Here is a 22,585-nt window from a genome sequence, read left to right as displayed (position 1 = left end):
ACAGCAATGTTATATTTTCCATTCTCATTTTATTCTGAAGTAGTGTTTTAAAATATCAAACCATTTAATTTCTAAACATGTGTGTGATAATCATGTCAGAGTAGTTGGTATTGAAGAAAAGTTGGAGGAACATCAATGCAGACCAAGGGAGTATCTGTGAATGCATGTCTTATAATCATTGTCTTCAATTGCAAGAGGATAAATGCCAAAGTGCATAGAAAAGTAACTGTTGCATTGATTTAGCAGGAAGTTTAGGCGCAGGACAAAAACTGAAGAGATTTAGAAGACGTGGGCGACACAGCATCTGAAAGAGAGACAGATGTTTTAATAGTAGTACTTTACATTGGCAGCCACTAAATCAATATTCAACACATTACAGCATTTTGAAAAGTACACAACGTAACTCTCAAACAGAGCCTATGCATCACATTAATCAAGGTAACAATAAACATACACAAATCCTTTAGCACATCCAAAAGGTCCAAATGGTAGTTCTGCTGACAGACAGACAGCACGGCAGACCCCGCTGTAGTTTGAGCATCCCCATGGAATTGGAAATGCAGCTGCTTCATTTACATCACCTGTCATTTAAAAAACAGGATGTTTTATTTGCCTTTGTATCATTTTAAGTATCTTCATTTGATTTAAATTACCTTTCACACGTTCACAAAATACAGGTACAGTATTATAAATAGTTTCTTAGATGTTTATAGCAATTACGCATTTATCACCAGAGAAAATGCATCTGCTGAGCAGCAATTTTACAGTATTGTAACAGTTTAAAGACTTGCAAATTATGGTCTGTGGTAAAACTAAATAGCAAAATATCACTCAAACAGCTAGATGAGTCAATAATAATGTTAGTAATTCTGACCTTGTCTGTTTCACAAGAGGGTAGTTTAAGACTTACATGCGATGGCCAAGAAAGCGAGGAGCACCAAGAGCATCGTGCAGTGATATTTCATGATGATTTGCTGATGTTGACTGTTCTTTAGAAGAGTTGCAATGTGACAGTTTCTCTCAGGATTTGTCTACTCTTTGCAATCAGTCCCAGTTAACCTAATAAGACTAGTAGTCATGAGTCAGAGCTTGTGCTTCAAATAAGGAGGGGGAAAAACTGACCTGGAACATGGGGACCAGTGGGAAGTACACATTGGAATTTAATCAAATCATGTGTAATTACATTAGCCTACTCTTAGATCAGCCCTTCTTGCTCTTGTCTGAATAATGTTAGAGCTACTAGTGAAAGAAAAAATTGATTCTGCCCGATGTAAGACTTATGCTTCCCCACTTAATTTAAACACTCAAGGAACCAATCAGGGATGCATGACAATCATCTAAATTTACTCCCTCATTCCATTCCTTTCATCTGCACTGATTTAAAAAATATTGGATAGGTGAAAGCAATGTGGTGTGGGCCCCTATCCTACCTGGCATATGCTTTTACCAGTCCTGTTTTTTCAGGTCAATGTAGAAGGAGGGAAATTGACAAGAACGTACAGTAGATACCACCTCTACCCCCAACACTCAGTCCTGGTTCAGGTACTGATGAAATCAATGTATCATTGTCTCCATATCCTGGATCTAACAGGACAGATGGGTGAAAGCAAGGGGTTGCATTAACTTTCACAAATCCACTATAAGCCTACCAGATTTTACCTTAGGGAAAGGAGCAAAGAATTATGCATTTTCAAAGTATTCAGAGGGGGCCACATACATATTTTGTCTCTGATGTTGTTCGAACACTAAAACGCTAGAGGGCGGTAACGTAACACTCTGTGCCTCATATCAGAAAGCCTTGCGGTTACAACCCCTTCCAGTTGGTGGCGATAACGCACCACTCAGCTGGTTGAACCACTATTAAAGAATAAATAACGAATCTAATATGGCTGCGCCCATGGCATGGATGTCAAGTATGCACACTTGATTATGTCGCCATTGTTCAGTCATTTCAAACAGACTGCAAATGATGTAAATTTAACAATAGTCGACCAGCGACGTTCAACGTCTCTGCCCCCATCTACAAGTTCTCGACACTGGATAATCTGCATCATGGAACCAGGCATTATCAGACACAGTCAAAGGATGCAACGTTCGTTGTGAGTGGCGAGCTGCATGGTCAATGTTACTCTGTACGTTATGTCCTTCACAATAGAAACTTGGCATTGTCTGTCTTCTGAAAACCTCGAATGAGGAGTTTACACTCAATTATCATCGAAAATGTACCCTTCAAAAGCAGCAGTTGAAGTGATCCAGTTGGGTCGTATTTCCTATGGGCGTGCATTACAGGTACAGCAACTCTATGTTAGGAGACATCTGGATTCTAAAGACAAATTGCACAATGCTCTGCTACTATGTGAACACCCACCAGTCTACACCATAGGAATCAGACAGGCGCTATACCCATTCGAAGAGGAGCAAAGACTCAAACTCCTTGGTGCTGAATTCTTTCGTAGCAACCGTGGCGGACTCATAACTTTCCATGGTCCAGGGCAGTTGGTGTGCTACCCAATACTCAACTTGGGCTGCTTCAAGAAAAGCGTGCGATGGTACGTGTGTGAGCTGGAGGGGACTGTCATCAACCTTTGCAGAAAGTATGGGATAAAAGCATCCACCTCCCCAAACACTGGGGTCTGGGTTGGATCCAACAAGATATGTGCCATAGGTAGGTTAACCTTCTAAATTAAAGATGACCCAATTTTTGCAATGTTTACAACAACAAAGCTACAATATGTCATTATTGATATTATAGTAAAAATGTTTCCTCTTTCAGGAATCCATTGTGGGAGATACATAACATCTCATGGCTTGGCACTGAACTGCAACACAGATATGGGCTGGTTTGAAAACATTGTGCCTTGTGGGATTGTAGGGAAAGGTGTCACATCCCTTAGTCAAGAACTGGGAAGAGATGTCTCTATTGAAGAATCCATCCCACTACTGCTGGAAACTTTCCGTGATCAGTTTGACTGCACACTGCATAATGGAGAATATTATAATAATGAATAAACACTGCTTGGTAAATTTAACATGTATATTTTCACAATCATAAAATGTTGTTTTCTCTGTCTCACCTGTCAGCTAAGAAACTGTTTCCCATATTGTGCTATGAGGGCGTAGCTCATTTTGATTTCACTAATTTTTACGATATAGCCAATGTTGAATTTGTGGCTGTGGTAACCGAACCCCAGTCTACTAAACAAGGGCTAAGTAAGGTAGCGAACTAACTAGTTTAACATTAATAAAGACAACTTGAGTGCCAAGATAGGACAAGTGGGCCATTATGTTGCTACGCTAGGTAACTAATTATAACTACCTAGTTTACTGTTTTTCCAAGGGTGATTACCACAGCCAGATGACCACTGCAGATAAGATGGCATGGGGTCATCAACAACACCATCACTCTAGCGAGTCAAGCTAGGTAGCGTCCTAACGGTTGGTTAGATAATACATTTCTTATCTTGGCTGATGATTATATTTTAGATATGTAGCTAGCTCTATCTGTTTCGATAGCCAAAGCAAACAGACGTCAAGACCGATACTAGGGACGTTCTGCCCTGCCTGGCCTATTGTTAGCCTGCTAGTTTTGTAAACTAACGTTGGTTAACGTTATCTACGTAGCTAGCTAGCTTGATGTTTTGCTGCACAAAGGTCAGTGAGTCACCGGTCAGTGTCATTATCATAGCTAACACTTTTTATGGAAAGTGCACTGACTTGAGTTGTCAGGTGCAAAATCCTTATGTTCTTTTGCTCGGAGATCTTCTGAAATCCCTGCAGTGTGTGTTTCTTGCATATTCGTGGCAGGTAGCCTAGCGGTTAAGAGCGTTAGAGCAGTAACCTTAAGGTGGCTGGTTCGAATCCCAAGCTGACTTGTTAAGAACATATGCCAAACCCATATTGCTCTGCATAAATTACTAAAATGTAAAAAAAAGTTTTTAAAAAGTAAATGAGGGCAGGATCTGTTTGCTAACATTCCACTCCTTGTCATTATGCCAAACAGTTTGGCATATGATAAGGGGTGGAATATTAGCACAAACAAGTCTGGTACCCAGGCTACAATTGTACCTATTTTTACTATTTTACTATTTGTACCTATTTTTTTTTTATATTACTAACGAAAAAGTACAGAGCCTGGCTCATGCAGCCTCTACTCCACCCCAAACACTTGCACTGCTGCCCTAGTTGAGAAAGGGTGTAAAAGCAATGGATCTGTCTGACCCCTTAACTTGACTCGGACTGTCAGATGCAGCATGGAACTGTGAGAGCCCAGATCTACAGCACCAGTCAAAAGTTTGGTTACGACATGATTCCATGTGTGTTATTTGATAGTTTGGATGTCTTCACTATTATTCTACAATATAGAAAATAGTAAAATAAAGAGAAAAAAATGGAAGGAGGAGGTGTTTCCAAACTTATGACTGGTACTGTATGTCTAGATTTAATAGAATATTTTGTATCAACAAATGCTTATTTATCAAACAAGATTATATTTTTATTCAGTTCCAGTGTAGCTCAACCATAATGCTGAAGCAGTGGGTATTGTATATTTGACTCAATCAGCAAGCAAGTTAGTCTTAAATTAAGTTGTGTGTAACTGTGTTGACATGACGTTAACGATGTCATTAAGAGAGTGCTGAATGTGTAGCTAATTTGTGATGTTTTTTCCCCATTCAGAATCGATGGACCAGAGCTCGGATAGAGGCCCTATTGCAGGATAGGCAAGTGGAGGAGCTGAGGCTTAGGCTGTGCTGCAGGATGGCATTTGGGACGGCAGGGCTGAGGGCAGCCATGGGCGTAGGCTTTGCCTTCATTAAGGATATGACAATCATCCAGTCCACACAGGTTAATAATAGTTTCCTTCTCTGAGCAAGTTATGTTAAAGGTATAGACTCACTCAGCTATATGACATTGTGTACAGCGGAGCGACTTCCTGGTTACAGATCAACAACAACAAAATTGGAAGAGCTGAGGTCCTCGGTGGCAGTAAATCATCAACCTTGGGTTTATACAGTGCATTCGGAAAGTTTTCAGACCCCTTGACTTTTTCAACATTTTGTTAGTTTACAGCCTTATTCTAACATTGATTAAATTGCTTTTGTCCCCTCAATCTACACAATACCCTGTAATGAAAAGGAAAAAAATGCAATTTTAGCAAAAGTATAAAAATGAAATATCACATTTTTAATAAGTGTTCAGACCCTGTACTCAGTACTTTGTTGAAGCGCCTTTGGCAATGATTACAGCCTCAAATCTTCTTGGGTATGACGCTACAAGCTTGGCACACCTGTATTTGGGGAGTTTCTCTCATTCTCTGCAGATCCTCCCAAGCTCTGTCTGGTTGGATGGGGAGCGTCGGTGCACAGCTATTTTCACGTCTCTCCAGAGATGTTAAAGTCTAGGCTCTAGTTGGCCACCCAAGGACATTCAGAGACTTGTCCCGAAGCCACTCCTGCGTTGTCTTGGCTGTGTGCTTAGGGTCGTTGTCTGACGGGTGTTGCAACTCAAAATTAACAAGGTGTTCCTACTGTTTGGTATACTCAGTGTGTATATGTTTTGAGCGTACAAAACATTAGGAACACTGTTAATATTGAGTTGCATCCCCTTTTGCCCTCAGAACAGCCTTAATTTCTTGGGGCATGGACTCTACAAGGTGTTGAAAGCGTTCCACGTGGATGTTGGCCCATGTTGACGCCAGTGCTTCCTACAGTTGTCAAGTTGGCTGGATGTCCTTTGGGTGGTGGATCATTCTTGATACCTACGAGAGACTTGAGTGTGAAAAAGCCAGCAGTGTTGCAGTTCTTGACACAAATCGGTGTGCCTGTCACCTACTACCATACCCCGTTTAAAGGTGTTTACAGTTGAAGTATGAAATTTACATACACCTTAGCCAAATACATTTAAACTCAGTTTCACATTTTCTGACATTTAATCCTAGTGAATATTCCCTGTCTTAGGTCGGTTAGAATCACCACTTTATTTTAAGAATATGAAATGTCAGAATAGAGAGAGAGATTTCTTTCAGGTTTTATTTCTTTCATCACATTCCCAGTGGGTCAGAAGTTTACATGCACTCAATTAGTATTTGGTAGCATTGCCTTTAAATTGTTTAACTTGGGACAAATGTTTCAGGTAGCCTTCCACAAGCTTCCCACAATAAGGTGGGTGAATTTTGGCCCATTCCTCCTGACAGAGCTGGTGTAACTGAGTCAGGTTTGTAGCGCTTTTTCAGTTCTGCCCACAAATATTCTATAGGATTGAGGTCAGGGCTTTGTGATGGCCACTCCAATTCCTTGACTTTGTTGTCCTTAAGCCATTTTGCCACAACTTTGGAAGTATGCTTGGGGTCATTGTCCATTTGGAAGACCCATTTGCGACCAAGCTTTAACTTCCTGACTGATGTCTTGAGATGTTGCTTCAATATATCCACATAATTTTCCTGCCTCATGATGCCATCTATTTTGTGTAGTGCATCAGTCCTTCCTGCAGCAGGGCACCCCCACAACATGATGCTGCTACCCCCGTACTTCACTGTTGGAATGGTGTTCTCCAGCTTGCAAGCCTCCCCTTTTTTCCCCTTTATAATGGCCAAACAGTTCTATTTTTGTTTCATCAGACCAGCGGACATTTCTCCAAAAAGTACAATCTTTGTCCCCATGTGCAGTTGCAAACCGTAGTCTGGCTTTTTATGGCGGTTTTGGAGCAGCGGCTTCTTCCTTGTTGAGTGGCCTTTCAGGTTATGTCGATGTAGGGCTTGTTTTACTGTAGATATAGATACTTTTGTACCTGTTTCCTCCAGCATATTCACAAGGTCCTTTGCTGTTGTTCTGGGATTGATTTGCACTTTTCACACCAAAGTACGTTCATCTCTAGGAGACAGAACGCGTCTCTTTCCTGAGCAGTATGACAGCTGCGTGGTCCCACGGTGTTTATACTTGTGTACTATTGTTTGTACAGATGAACGTGGTACCTTCAGGTGTTTGGAAATTGCGCCCAAGGATGAACCAGACTTGTGGAGGTCTACAATTGTTTTCTGGGGTCTTGGCTGATTTCTTTAGATTTTCCCATGATGTCAAGCAAAGAGGCACTGAGTTTGAAGGTAGGCCTTGAACTACATCCATAGGTACACCTCCAATTGACTCAAATGATGTCAATTAGCCTACCAGAAGCTTCTAAAGCCATGACATAATTTTCTGGAATTTTCCAAGCTGTTTAAAGGCACACTAAGTTGACTGAATGTAAACTTCTGACCCACTGGAATTGTGATACAGTGAAATAATCTGTCTGTAAACAATTGTTGAAAAAATTACTTGTGTCATGCACAAAGTAGATGTCCTAACCAACTTGCCAAAGCTATAGTTTGTTAACAAGAAGTTTGTGGAGTGGTTGAAAAACACGTTTTAATGACTCCAACCTAAGTGTATGTAAACATCTGACTTCAACTGTAAATATGTCTTGCCCATTCACCCTCTTAATGGCACACATGCACAATCATTGTCTCATGGCTTAACAATTCTTCTTTAACCTGTCTCCTCCCCTTCATCTACACTGACTGAAGTGGATTTAACAGGTGACATCAATAACGGATCATACAGGCTAGACCACTTTACAATGCAATACATTTCTGGTAGCTTCCAGCTTTGTAGGCTAACTTCCCTTGCTAGTTTACAGCTGCAGCTAACGTCGATTCACTAGTACTTTGTTTGTGATTATATGCCGTAACGCAAAATAGGCTGATTGCCACTAAAAACATTTAATTAACTTAATGGGTCTCGTCTCGTCGCTCCATCAGCCAATCTATTGCCTGAGCGAACTGAATGTCTGTGTGTGTGAAAAGGGTCGCACCCCTCTTGCTTTCTGAATGACGTCATTACTGGTTCTATGCAAATGTTGTTGATCAGTACAATAAAATAAGGCCTAAATGGAAGGGAAACAGATAGCTATTTTGCAAAACTAGGTTTGCAAAATTCCTGGAACTTTCAATAAATTCCTCGGTTTTCCAGAAATCCTGGTTGGAGGTATGTGGATTTTTTGCTTATTCCCTCCTGGTTCTGGGAATCCTCCAACCGGGATTTAGGCGAATTTATTAAAAGGGAATTTATTAAAAGTTCCAGGAATTTTGCAACCCTATCTGTAGCCCCATGAAATTAGCCTAAACAAGCTCAAGAACTCAATGTATGCACACACGCTGCTATTGAATATGCATTCACCAGTATTGTGAATAGGCCTAAGCCACATCTTGATTTACCCAGTTTATCAATAGAGATTTAAATTAAGATAAAATATTACTCTTTTGTAATGTAGTTCGATTGGTAAAAACAAAGTCAAATTGATTGTAAAATTGATTGATTAATGCATACATGGCTGTGTCTGAAAAATGTACGTACAAATTGAATTAAATAAATAGTATGAAATGATAACCAACGTTTGAACAGAGCAGTAGCTGAGTTTGTCTGGGTTGTCGGATTTGACATTTTGAACATTGAGATATTAAAGACATGATAGTTCAGATGCATAGTATATTACGGAGTGAGATCTGTAGATTGACAGAGTGGCTGTGGAATGTGCTGGGTGGACGGGAGGAGCTCAAAGGATTGCTATAGGGAGACAGATGGACATCTGTGGACTAGGCGAAGGAGGGGTTGAGGTCAGGAGGTGAGGTCACATCCCCTGAAGGGAGTAATAAAAGGGTTTAGTATCCTGTTACTCTTTTCCTGTAGAACCATAAGATGTACGGATTGGAGAGGAGTGTCTTAAGTGTGATATCTGTGATGGGAGAAATGTTGGGTTGTCTGAATTACAGCTGTACAGACCCTGTGGGCAGAATTAAACTTGGTTAAAGCTTCTCTAGAGCCTGGCTTATTTACTCTGAACAATAAGAACCTAACAGGATAACTTAAATTAAAACCGTGCACTATATAAAAAGTCTGACTTTGGCTAATATCGTTTTGGTATCGACTCGTGATGGTATTGAGTACAGTGATACAAAACCTGGTATCGAAGGAAAACTTCTGGTATTGTGACAAACTGTCTCAAGGGGAAGAGCACCCACAGTTTAACAACCCACCCACCTACCAGTTTTCCTTACCTCCTATACAAAGTGAAAACATGAAGGTTAATGGGAAAACATAATTTAAAAAAAGCTATAGACATGGCCTCATCATTCCATTCCTCCTCACTGCAGGGTATGTACAAATACCTGGCCAGGTCTTTCCCAGACTTTGGTAAACGTGGCATAGTGGTTGGATATGACACGCGAGCGAAGGAAGCCATTGGTTGCTACAGTGAACGGTACTTTACCTTTTTCTTCTTTCTCCTCCGCAGATCATACCACAACTTGCAAACACGTATAACTGGCTAAATATTAGAAAGTCTGATTCATATAAATTAAATCAAAAAAAAAATTGGCTGTAAATATCAGTGGGCCTTTAAGTTATCTAATAAATAACTCCTCACGTATTGCTGATAGTGGCTTTGGCTTACTCTGTGATAAAGTGTATAGAGGTCACATTCCTGCCTGAAGTTGTGTGATGGCAAAATAGTTGTGAATACAAATGGGCTGAGTGAGGACATTGATTAGATTCTTGGCGTACTTTTAACTACACACATTTCGAGAGCCAAAATAAAAACAGGACATTTATTTTTTTAGGACGTGTATAGGCTGTTTCCCAGTTGACAAGCAGGGAACCAAATGCTAGAGATTTAGAATACAAGAAATTTGAGTTTGGAGCAGCAGGCAGCCTAGAGGTTAGAGAGGTAGGAACAATATAATAGGCTAACATGTTTCAATGCCCATTTGCATTATGAAGGAAATGGAACAATAGTACAGCCGCTTTACAAAATTATGACTGCTCTAGAATGAGTGGCCTAAAGTAACTTTAACTCTGGCTTTTTTCACACACATTAGATCAGTGACCACAATGCTAGTACAGTACTCAACAACCCCCCCTCCCCTTTAAATTCCATGTCCTGTTTGAATGGTAAACCCCCCCTCACAATTTTTTTTTTATATCTGGATTGAAAATGTGTAAATTCTCTGAAAAATATTATTCCCGACCATTCCCTGTGAAGGATATACTACAATGTGACGCTAGATCTACTCGGGATTTTCCGTTAGCTTCAAATTCCAGCTTCAGACTTCATCCTTACTACAACGCTAGATATTGCTCGTCCACCTGCCGCTAACTCTAGCAGGCTTGTAACTGCATGCATGTGGCTAGTGGAACACCAAACTTTTCATTGGAACAATGCTGAAACATCAATCCATGGGCGAGTCAGTGCCACATTTTTCATTTGTGCCAAAATCAGTTATCTTGCAAATTCAGCAGGCTATGCTGTGAAATAGGCATGTTGAAGTGCCGTCTTTATTTTATTACTTATCATAATGCCATCTTTGGTGTGCTTATCAATGCATGAGTACTTTTTCCCCACTATCGATACAATCATTTGATTAAGGAACACATTTTATTGTGCCTGACGTTTCAAATGCATTCTGTCGTACATAAATGTGTAATGTGATAGGTATTTTAACATGTTTTCTTTTTAACACACAACATTTGATTAAATATTGAAGGCGATGATGCAATCTTTGGGAGAGGGATGGAGTTGGCCATCAGTTAGCCTGCACGGGAGCAGGTTCGTTCTGAAGGATTCATTGCCATAGAAATTGACCTGGCTAAAAGGTAATTTCTTTTTTTTTTTAAAGCCACTTTCGTGGTACCGTTTATACCGAGTTGAACTCAGTTGACCAAAGTTACCTCGCTAACGCCTCAAGCCACGTACTGTACATAGTATAGGGCTCTGGTCTGTATCTGTTTCTTGGGGGTGGCGGTTAAAGTAAAAAGGACTTTCCCGGTTGACTGCAGCTGTGATGCTTTGTAAAGATATTCCTGCGTTTCTCTTCTCCACATATGTCCCCACAGTTTTTTTTAATGGCCAGATTGTGTCGTCAGAAAATCTCTGGACGTACTTGTATGGCTATACAGCTGGTAAAGTCATAGTCTTTAGAGCTTTCAGATTAGGCTTAGAATTACACGAATTCAGTTCCCAAGTCCTTACTGTTTTGTGATTTGTCCTAGCCATATGCTGTGAAGAGGCTGGGTGTTGCAGCGGATGAGATGGTCACTGCCTCTCACAACCCTAAAGAGGACAACGGATGCAAGGTATCAGACTTCTGCTTTTCATTTTACCAGGGTCACTTGAGTCAAGGCATGGAGCATACAGCATCTAGATTTATTGTTGTACTAAAAGCTTTTAACACTGCATTTTGTAGGAGACAGTATGCTATTTAGAGAATGTTTTGGTGAGGAAATGTTACTATGGAAGCATAAAATCTTTTTTTCTACAAATTGGTGTGCATCCCACTCCCGTGAATATAAAGTGGCCTCCATGATTGTTGTTTGGATATTTTGGTGTTGCAGGAGCTCTCCCTTCGCCTTGCTAAGAGAGAGAGTGCCAAGATTGTCATGGCAACTGATCCTGATGCAGATCGTTTGGGTTTTGCAGAGCAATCTGACAGGTAGTATACCTGATACAAATGTAGCCTACTTGCTTAGAATATAATTATAAAACTGCTATTACTGAAATGCGCAGATACATTTTTAAAATTGTATTTTTTATTTATTGATAATTCGAAACATACAATATACTTGCAGTGAAGCCGCTCAACAACTAAATCATCCAACAGATTCCAATTCAGAGCGACACACAGAAGCATCCAGGGTCAATGCCCTGCTCAATGGCACGTTGACCGATCTACCATCAGGCCAAAAAACATGAACCCAAACCCTCCAAGATCCCCCCCCCCCCCACAGTTGCCCAATAGCTGTCCTTCAACCATTCGAGACCCCTCACACAGTCCCCCTCAAGAATAAAAAATACAATGAATTCCATTCCCCACCCCCAAGAACCAACAACCAAGAGAATGAACTAAAGAGAAAAAAAGAAAAGATAGAAGAAAACAGCAAACAACAATGCAAGAAAATAATCAAACAAAATAATACATTTAAAACAAAGGACATCAAGGACAACTAAAATCATAACAGCAATCCAACTGAATATCTTTGTGTGCATGTCTGGCACTATTACATGTATGTACAGTGCCTTGCGAAAGTATTCGGCCCCCTTGAACTTTGCGACCTTTTGCCACATTTCAGGCTTCAAACATAAAGATATAAAACTGTATTTTTTTGTGAAGCATCAACAACAAGTGGGACACAATCATGAAGTGGAACGACATTTATTGGATATTTCAAACTTTTTTAACAAATCAAAAACTGAAAAATTGGGCGTGCAAAATTATTCAGCCCCCTTAAGTTAATATTTTGTAGCGCCACCTTTTGCTGCGATTACAGCTGTAAGTCGCTTGGGGTATGTCTCTATCAGTTTTGCACATCGAGAGACTGACATTTTTTCCCATTCCTCCTTGCAAAACAGCTCGAGCTCAGTGAGGTTGGATGGAGAACATTTGTGAACAGCAGTTTTCAGTCCTTTCCACAGATTCTCGATTGGATTCAGGTCTGGACTTTGACTTGGCCATTCTAACACCTGGATATGTTTATTTTTGAACCATTCCATTGTAGATTTTGCTTTATGTTTTGGATCATTGTCTTGTTGGAAGACAAATCTCTGTCCCAGTCTCAGGTCTTTTGCAGACTCCATCAGGTGTTCTTCCAGAATGGTCCTGTATTTGGCTCCATCCATCTTCCCATCAATTTTAACCATCTTCCCTGTCCCTGCTGAAGAAAAGCAGGCCCAAACCATGATGCTGCCACCACCATGTTTGACAGTGGGGATGGTGTGTTGCTTTTACGCCAAACATAACGTTTTGCTTTGTTGCCAAAAAGTTCAATTTTGGTTTCATCTGACCAGAGCACCTTCTTCCACATGTTTGGTGTGTCTCCCAGGTGGCTTGTGGCAAACTTTAAACGACACTTTTTATGGATATCTTTAAGAAATGGCTTTCTTCTTGCCACTCTTCCATAAAGGCCAGATTTGTGCAATATACGACTGATTGTTGTCCTATGGACAGAGTCTCCCACCTCAGCTGTAGATCTCTGCAGTTCATCCAGAGTGATCATGGGCCTCTTGGCTGCATCTCTGATCAGTCTTCTCCATGTATGAGCTGAAAGTTTAGAGGGACGGCCAGGTCTTGGTAGATTTGCAGTGGTCTGATACTCCTTCCATTTCAATATTATCGCTTGCACAGTGCTCCTTGGGATGTTTAAAGCTTGGGAAATATTTTTGTATCCAAATCCGGCTTTAAACTTCTTCACAACAGTATCTCGGACCTGCCTGGTGTGTTCCTTGTTCTTCATGATGCTCTCTGCGCTTTTAACGGACCTCTGAGACTATCACAGTGCAGGTGCATTTATACGGAGACTTGATTACACACAGGTGGATTGTATTTATCATCATTAGTCATTTAGGTCAACATTGGATCATTCAGAGATCCTCATTGAACTTCTGGAGAGAGTTTGCTGCACTGAAAGTAAAGGGGCTGAATAATTTTGCACGCCCAATTTTTCAGTTTTTGATTTGTTAAAAAAGTTTGAAATATCCAATAAATGTCGTTCCACTTCATGATTGTGTCCCACTTGTTGTTGATTCTTCACAAAAACATACAGTTTTATATCTTTGTTTGAAGCCTGAAATGTGGCAAAAGGTCGCAAAGTTCAAAGGGGCCGAATACTTTCGCAAGGCACTGTATGTGTGTGTACATGCATGTGTTTATTTGAACGAGAGTGTGTGTATATGCATGTGTACAAACACCTGCACGGCATCAGCCTCAGGCAAACCGGCATTAGTTGTAAAAACACTGCCACTTAGTGTCATTCAAATTTTATTTTTATTATGTTTTATTTGTACTTTTATCTTTGACCATCATTCTATCTCCCACACAGCAACTCCACTCACACTTCTCTATTTTCTCTATTTCTAGGGTCAATTTTAGATCAATGATATGCATTTTCAGCCATTCCTTAACCTGAGACCAGAAACAGGCTACCTGAGGGCAATACCAAAATAAATGGTCTATTGATTCTGTATCCTCACAACAAAATCTGCAGAGCTTCGATGATTTTATGCCCCAAATATTCAAACATTGGTGGCAAGAATTCTATATTTTAGCTGAAAATCACGAAGTCTTGAATCTTGCGTTGTTTTATACATCAACTCAAACACCCTGTACCATGGAATCGGTACATCCAAAATCTCTTCAACTATTTTGCAATCTGTATGGCACAGTTGTCAACATCCTGGTCCTCAAATGAAACGGGTATACTTTCCAATTTATGCTAATTTTATTCCTCCTCCAGTTTTGATCCTTTAAAATAGGGCAGACAGTTCAGTTCCCTACCTCATCCCGCTGTCACCTGCCTCCTCCATTTTTGGGGTAATGCTGTAATCAATTGGTTGTACTCTTGGATTGAGCAGACCTTCCCGTACAATTCTGGACATAAATTATATTGTAAATTGGAATGGTAGAGTTAAGAACAAAATACCCTTTTCAAACATATTTTCCATAAATACAGGTATTTTATCAAACAACACATTTGAGTTCAGCCAAAATATTTGCTCTATCTTTTCAGGGGGATGAAATTGAAATTGTAGCCAGCTCTGCAATGCTTGTTTGAAAAAAGTCTAATTTTCAATTAATCTGCACAAAGGCAAAAAGGTCATTTTTAAACAATGGATGAGCTTTTCTTAGTAATCTACTTGAGAACCATTTATGGTTCAAATAAAACTTTTCAATGAGTGAACCTTTTAAAGAGGTTTAGTGCTTTTATATTTAATCATCTCAACCCACCCAATTCATATTCATTATATAGATAGGCACGTTTTATTTTGTCTGGTTTAGCGTCCCAGATAAAGTGAAATTTTTTTGCTCATATGATTTGAAAAACGAATCAGGAGTAGGCAGCTTTATCAAATGCCTTTTCAAAACCCGCTATAAATACCATTCCTGGCTTCTTATGTTTCATGATGTTCTATTATTTCTAGTAGTTGTATATTATCTCCAATGTATCATCCATGTAAAAAAAAAAAAAAAAAAAAAAAAAAAAAACGTCTGATCAGGATGAACAATACCTGGTAAAAACCCTTTTAATTCTAAGTGCTATGCATTTCGCTAGTATTTTTGCATCACAACATTGAAGTGTAAGGGGCCTCCAGTTTTTTTAGATAGACTGGGTATTTATATTTGCCGTCTTGTTTTAATAATAGCGAAATCAGACCTTCCTGCTCAGCACCTGACAGACTACCATTTCTATAGGAGTAGTTATACTAAAAGCTCCATTGTTAGATTGTTTTATCAAAAAATACTTGATATACCTCTACCGGTATGCCATCAAGCCCTGGGGTTTTTCCAGACTGAAAGGATTTAATGGCCTCAAAGTTCTTCCTCTGTAGTTTGGCCTTTCCATTTTTTATATTATTTGGAAAGAATTCCTTACCATATTCTTCATTCAGTGGGAGAGGATGAGACAGAAAAGAGAACAAATAATTAGCTTCCTCTTTTAAAATAACATTCGGAGAATCATTGATGACTCCGTCTTCAGTAACGAGTTTCTACAAATAATTGTTAGCGTTCCTGTTTTTAAGATTCAGGAAGAAATGTGTGCATTTTTCTCCATATTCCATCCAGTTTGCTTTATTTTTTGTAATAGATTACATTAGATAATTCTTGAATAAGTTCCTCTAGTTCTTTTTGTCTTTCCTCTACCTTATTTTGTATCTCTGTAGTATTGTTTTTATTGCTATCTACCTGTACTATTAGTTCATGGATTTCCCTTGTCAGTCTTGTCTCTTTTGCCAGAAATGGCTTTTTAATTATTGATGAATATTGAATTGAATGAACCCTGAATGTACATTTAAAGGTATCCCAAACAATAAGGGGATTTGCTGAACCTATATTTTACTGGAAAAATTCAGTTATAAATTATTTTGTCATATTTTAAACTAAGTTGTCCTCCAGTAAACTTTGATAAAATTTCCATTATCCCTGTCCACGTGGAAAATGAGTTATGTGAATATGCCAATTAGATGATGCTCCGATCACATTCTGTCTCCTATTAAAACTTTTTAAACCTTTGATGAAAGAGACAAAGTAGTCAAGACGACTAGCTTGATTAAGTCTCCTCCATGTATATCTCACCAAGTCAGGGTTTTTTAGTCTCCAAATATCCACTATTTCTAATGTGTCCATAATATTTGTGATTTCCTTAAGGGCACGGTGATGATAGTTTGTAGAGTGATTACCTTTCCGAGGTATGAGGTACTTAACACTGTGTTATAGTCTCCTACCATAATGATTAGATCATTTGTTGCCTGTAAGTTCAATAAATTGGTATAAATATTTTTGAAGTAGTATGGATCATATAGATTAATGAGCCAAATCTTTTTCGTCCACTTTCATATTCAAAACGATCCACCTTCTTTGTGAATCATTCCTGACTATTTGCACATTCAGATCAACATTTTTGTTAATTAATATCATCACACCCTTTGTCCATGACAGAAAATTATTTCACCACCCCATTCCCTTTTCCACGCAACTTAATCTAAGAATGTAGAGTGAGTTTCCTGTAAACAGTGTTATATTCCTTTTATTTTAGCCATGTAAAGACTGATATTTTTTTATAATCTGCTGTACTTATTTCACCCGTTATTATAGCTAGATACTATTCAGTCTAAATTGACCATAAGAGCTTGTAGTGTTACTGCCATCAGAGATATGACGGTCAAAATTAGAGCTTTCAAATGTCTGATATTTAGATTTCAAAAAATAGGTTCTAGCAATATTTGCTTTATTCCCTGGCCTGTTTGCCTGTGAGCCAATGCCACAGATGTTAGAAAATTGAGACAAGATATGTGTGTAGTAAATCTGAGTAGGTTGATGTGTATGATTTTGGATGTGATATAGTGAGTGTGTACGATGTCTGTATAAGAGTAGGACTATAATGTGTGATGTCCAAATAAATAATAACTGCCAATTTGCATGGTTGAGTGTCTGTGTGTAACATGCAGAGCGTATTGCCTTAATATTCATGATGATAATTGTAATCCATATCGTATCACCTTCACAGTTGCATCATACTTACTTTTAACATAATTGAAAAACACAACCCAGCATTTCCATAGCAATTGACTTTTCACATGATCATGAAAGAGACCTTGCATTATTCTAGAGACGGCTTCACTACAGTACAAATGTATTCAGTACAATATGTTTTATTCCCCGAAGCCCCTATTCTGATATTGTCCCCTTGCTTGTTGTAAACATATATAAACTTGTAGACAAATACATGAAGATAGCCAAACAATAAACACATTAAATTATAAAACAGCACTATTGGGTTAGAGCCTGTAAGTAAGCATTTCACGGTAAGGTCTACACCAGTTGTATTTGGCGCACGTGACAAACAAACGTTGATTAGATTTGAACAGTTCGACAATAGAGAGAGGAAAGAGAGAGAGAAGAAAGCGAGATCAGGTGTATGTATAAGTCAGTATGTGTAAGCAAGCATGTAATTAAGTACGTGTGTGTTCATATCCACTTCATAATGTTCAGATATTTTTACAGTTCCCATACCTTATTTTTTTTCGTAACCCGAAGTCCCTGTAGAATTCAGTACAGCCATGGTGTTATGGAGCTGTCTCGGAATAGCTGTCCATCTATAAAGAGTTTGTCCACAATGATAAAGGCATGCTTACCCTTCGTTGTCTTTGTACCGGATATAGCCTCTTACGACGTTCATTTATCTCCCTTAGAAATTGGTAATGGAGACTGAATTTGGTCCCTTTAAGCTCCCTTCCCCTGCTTTTGATCAGCTCCTTTTGTTGGTAGTGTTCAAATTTTGCGATGATTGGTCGGGGACCCTTGGTCTTGTCGCTCCAAGTCTGTGTACTCGGTGGAAAGCCACCTTGTTTACAGTCTCTATAGGAAGTTAAGGCGGATTGCATGAATGCTCTGATCGTGCCCTCTGGATTATTGGATGCGTCCCCAGGAATCCCAGAAAAAAAAAGATTTTCACGCGTGCTACGACTTTGTATGTCTAGTAGCGACTCTTTCATCACCCTGTTTTCCCTGAGTAGACAATCCATGTTGGAATCGTGGAATTTTACCTTGGCTGTGTCTTGTTTTCTCTTTGGAGTGTGAGATTCACTCTGGCTGAACTCTAAAAACTCTCCCTCAGCCCTGCTACCTCCTCACACAACTTTTCCAGTGTTGCACGGATTCCAGCCAGAGCACTAGCCTCTACTTCAATGGTAAGTAAATCGTCCGTGTATGTAGATTCATCTCTTTTTTTTTTTGTCAGGTTAAAGTTGTGAGGTAGTCGGATCTTTCCATGATGGAGTATGTTGTTCCTCCATAGCGTAAAGCTGTTGGTACTCGTCGATTTCCCTCAGATCTCCTTTTTTCTGCAACCAGTAAAAAGATAACAATGAGTCTTTCCCATGACGATGACAGGTGTCTGTAGTACAGCCAGCTAGCACTCGCGGAATCCACGCAACAAAAAAGGAACACAAACTTGCAGTCCCAGCCATAAAGGCTAACCGCGTCGTGGAATCCTTAGCAACAAAACTTGTGTGATTTAAAATCGATTTCATGATTTAAAAAAAATATAAACAAGTGTACTGTGTAGACAGTACAATGTTCTGTTGCACGCTCTGATGATGTAGCTGGGGCCTGACGTAGATGACGTCTAGGAATATACAGATCGATTGTTAGCTACTCTTGACCTTGGCTTTGTCATCCTGTTCTGTCAAGGTGGGAAGTCTTCACTGGTAATGAGCTTGCAGCTCTGCTGGGCTGGTGGATGCTGTTCAATTGGAAGGAGACTCACTCAGACCCGGCTGCTATGGAGAGGATGTACATGCTGGCCACCACCGTTTCCTCCAAGATCCTCAAGGCCTTTACATGGATAGAGGGCTTCCATTTTGAAGTACGTAAGTGTACCTCCTCCAGGTAAATGAAGAATGGTTGAAGGTCAAGCAATATACACCCTTAGCTGTATTCACTAGGAACCAAATGGAAGCAGAGAGAAAGAGACGAAGCGAGAGGGATAACTGGTCTCAAAGTCTCCTCCAGCAGGTGCCGTTTTTTTTGTCTTACTTCGGTCACCAAGCGAGGAGTTTAAATTTGGATAACAAAAAATGTAATGGCTTATTTGCTACTTGAGACTTATTTGATCGAATATAAGTTTCGTAATGCTTAGGTTAAGTGTACTGATATAAGTAAGGACACGTCAACTTTGAGAAAAAGCACTTTATATCGGCGTTGTGCCTGTTGTTCACACGTATCTGCCCTCTTTTTGACTTGAATGGTCCCACCTGATCTTGCCTCCAGACTGCTAACTGCATTTAAAAAAAAAACATTTTCATTGTTAGAGCGACCACTTGAGCATCTGGTCAATATAATGGAGAATATGCGATGGATTGAAATGGGAACAGACCACCTGAATTTGTCTAATAAACACTGTGTGCACTAATGAATGCACCCCTGTTCACTCTGTTTCAGGAACCATTGCCTGGTTTCAAATGGATCGGAAACAAAATACACGAGTTGGCAAAAATTGGAAATGAAGTGATCTTTGAATTTTGAGTAGTCTTTGTTCTTACAACATTAGATTTGTCCTTTATGGTGAAAGCAGTTTGAAGCGTAATATAAAGTCAAAGTTGTGGTATGCACTAATGCAAACAATTAATGATCAATCCTGAACAAGGTTTTATCAAATTATTTTGAGTTGATCCTCCTTTGGATCAACCTATTTGCATATGTTACAGAAAACAGTTTAATTTAATTGAGAATATGTGAAATTGTTTAAATTTGCAGTTGTACCAAATGGGTTGATCATTACACAGTTTACCTGGGGTACAGGCAGGAGGGAGAGTTGCAGTGACCATTGGACTAATATTTGATAAATATTCCCTGGTGTGTTTCAGGGTTCCTGTGTGGCAGCATGGTCCAAGATAAGGATGAGTGAATGCAGCTGTGGTTGTGGCTGAGATGGCCTCTCATCTCTACAACAAGAATCTGACCCTCCATCAGCAGCTGGAAAACATCTTTGAAACGTAGGTGTCATTCCAGGTTCCTCCTATACCTCATGTTCTGGTTTACTGTTTATTTGGTGTCACTTTACATTAAGTGGCCTAAAATCCCTGTATCTACATGGTAGTTAGACAAGTACAGAGGAATAACTAGGGAGTAGGTACACATTGTTCCATAGCACTCACAACTGTGATACCATACCTGACTATTTAACTTAATGTTACACGGTATACCAAGACTTCTGGTACTTTTTTGATACTAGAACATGAAAAATGGTTCGGTAGTAGAATTGTTACTTTCGGTACTTCTATCAAATAAGTCTCACATTGTATAATGACTCAGCGGATCATGTCTGTTTAGTAATTCGTCCGAATTTTCTCAAGGGGGCAGTAGTAGACTAGGCTACTTCATCTTGCAATGGTGAGTAAGCTGACATAGCTCAAGCCACTTGAGAAGCTAGGAGTGTGAGGGAAGACAGATATATAGAGCTTCTGCCAACAAAATTAGAAACAAACAGAAAAATCAGACAACCCCATAGTACAATAGTTGACCTATTTACCTAGTCAGCTTGTCGTTGTGTGTTCCAATGTGAGAAATTCCTGTCAAGGCACATTCAAGTTGTGCAACAGGCAGAGAACCATGCATTCTAATAAGCAGTCAATGCAATTGCGGGAAAACACTTTTGATGCCATTTTGATGTCTTTCAAAAAGAGGATCCCATCTTGCCATCGCTACCTCGTTTCTCAACTCCTAAAAATTAATGCAAACTGCACTGTTTTAAAACAGACTATTTTAGTAAAAAAAAAAAAAAAAAAAAGGCAGTTGGTGCTCTGTAATTCTCTGTGACTGCATAGGGTAGACCGGGGCTAAATGTAACAATGGTCAATTGTAACTGGTAGGCCTACATTATAGTCACTGTTTATGCACTTTTTTGAGGGACATTAAAATGTCATCATTATGTTTCGAGTTTGGGATCTAGCTAATGATTAGCCCAATGGGGTATGCATATGGGAACCCCATGCTTCAGCCTATTATCAGTCTGTTCAGCCTATTCAGCATCAGTTGGGCAACAGATGAACATGCTTATTGCTAATAGCACAGCTGCCTGATAATATGGCCATGTATAGGCTATGGTAAAAGTGTCAGCCCTGATTTTTTTATTTTCTTTTTTTTAATCAATATGTTATTGTGTTTAGTTCTGTGGAAATGAGAACTGACCTCAGTCCTACACAAAAAAATCTCCCTGCTTACTACTTTTGCTGTGGTATCGTTTTGAAAGCTAGTATCATGATACTTAACCTGGTAGCAAAGTAAAAAATCTGGTATCGTGACATTAATTTAACTACCATAGAAATACAAATAGTTTCTGATAAATTAAAGTTTGTGGTGTACTGTATTTGCACCATAAAATTGGGCCGTTTTATTTCAGCTTCACTTTAATGATCTGCCATAAGTCTACATTGTCTCTTCTCCAGTCAAATGCTAATATCCTTTACAATTGTTGAACTTCAGTTACTGTGATCACATTTCCACTACATCCTATGTCATCTGCCACGACCCCCCTATGGTCAATAAAATATTAACACGTCTCCGGAACTTAGAGGGAGAGAACACTTACCCCAAATCCTCGGGTGGACATAGCATTGTGGAAGTGAAAGATGTAACTACAGGAAATGATAGTGGTCAACCTGACCAACTTTGCGTAAGTGTAATGTTGTGGTTAAATGTTTTATTTTATACATTAGTGTGCTTCAAATTGTTTGGTTCATAATGAGAGGTGTAGCTAAAAACTCATCTCTCTCTGGTGCTACCTGTGACAGAGCAGCCAAATGATCACCTTCACTCTGCAGAATGGGATCGTGGCCACACTAAGGACCAGTGGCACAGAGCCAAACATTAAGTTCTACACAGAATTCTGTACACCACCCGTGAAAAGGTTTGTGTTGAGTATAACGACGCCCCCTTCTACTATTAATGACACACACTGGAGGACCAGCCAGAGCTAGCTACAGTGTTAAGGAATAGCACCAGTATAATGTCTCAGTATTGTAGTGGCAGAGATTGTAGGAAACAGTACGTCGGACCTTGTTTAAGCTATAGTGTAAGATGAATGGCTGTGCATTTGGGGCAATTAAGATAAAGCCATAGACCAGCTAGCATCGTAAAAATGTCTTGCATTTTAAAATTGTTTTTATTTTGGCTTTCAGTCTTGAGGAGGAGCTTAAGAAAGTAACAGATACTCTTGTCGAGGAGTTTCTGGAACCTGATTAAAAACAACTTGATTTGCCAATCATTCTAGTTGGGCTTTTCATCTTAGTCTATACAGATGCATGTTGTATTATCCTGCTTGTGTTCTGTGAATGTTTTTCCTAACTGTGAAACCAAAATGTATTTCAGACTATTTCTTGTCTTTTTTATTTATTTGTGTGCAAGGTGGGTTACGTGGATTAATATACAGGAGTAGAATTTGCATGTCTGTTTTTGTCGAGGATTTTCCATATCTAAAATAAGTAGCCTAAGGTATACACCAGGACGGTC

General features: G+C 39.4%; 2 protein-coding genes across 2 annotated transcripts; both read left to right on the top strand.

Moving 5' to 3' along the window:
- The first annotated feature begins 1,892 nt into the window (after positions 1-1,892).
- LOC139383192 (octanoyl-[acyl-carrier-protein]:protein N-octanoyltransferase LIPT2, mitochondrial-like) lies at positions 1,893-8,837 on the top strand. Its single transcript, XM_071127632.1, has 3 exons — positions 1,893-2,665; positions 2,774-3,019; positions 4,675-8,837. Exons 1-2 carry the CDS (start codon positions 2,221-2,223, stop codon positions 3,007-3,009), a joined length of 681 nt encoding a protein of 226 aa, XP_070983733.1. The 5' UTR covers positions 1,893-2,220; the 3' UTR covers positions 3,010-3,019; positions 4,675-8,837.
- LOC139382215 (glucose 1,6-bisphosphate synthase-like) lies at positions 4,522-20,004 on the top strand. Its single transcript, XM_071126094.1, has 6 exons — positions 4,522-4,536; positions 4,675-4,842; positions 11,076-11,159; positions 11,418-11,515; positions 18,767-18,941; positions 19,942-20,004. The coding sequence occupies exons 1-6, from the start codon at positions 4,522-4,524 to the stop codon at positions 20,002-20,004; spliced, it is 603 nt and encodes a 200-aa protein (XP_070982195.1).
- Positions 20,005-22,585: the final 2,581 nt, after the last annotated feature.

The sequence above is a fragment of the Oncorhynchus clarkii genome, chromosome 24 (genome assembly GCF_045791955.1).
Source record: "Oncorhynchus clarkii lewisi isolate Uvic-CL-2024 chromosome 24, UVic_Ocla_1.0, whole genome shotgun sequence".
NCBI lineage: Eukaryota > Metazoa > Chordata > Actinopteri > Salmoniformes > Salmonidae > Oncorhynchus > Oncorhynchus clarkii.
The sequence above is the reverse complement of the archived record's forward strand: the minus strand, read 5'-3'. Positions and strand labels throughout refer to the sequence as shown.

Excerpts from the sequence above, each read along its gene's own strand:
- LOC139383192 (XM_071127632.1), top strand. The coding sequence starts at position 2,221 with ATGTACCCTTCAAAAGCAGCAGTTGAAGTGATCCAGTTGGGTCGTATT. Across the intron at positions 2,666-2,773 it reads CAACAAGATATGTGCCATAG|GAATCCATTGTGGGAGATAC; the intron begins GTAGGTTAACCT and ends TTCCTCTTTCAG.
- LOC139382215 (XM_071126094.1), top strand. Across the intron at positions 11,516-18,766 it reads TTTGCAGAGCAATCTGACAG|GTGGGAAGTCTTCACTGGTA; the intron begins GTAGTATACCTG and ends TGTTCTGTCAAG. Across the intron at positions 18,942-19,941 it reads TAGAGGGCTTCCATTTTGAA|GGTTCCTGTGTGGCAGCATG; the intron begins GTACGTAAGTGT and ends GGTGTGTTTCAG.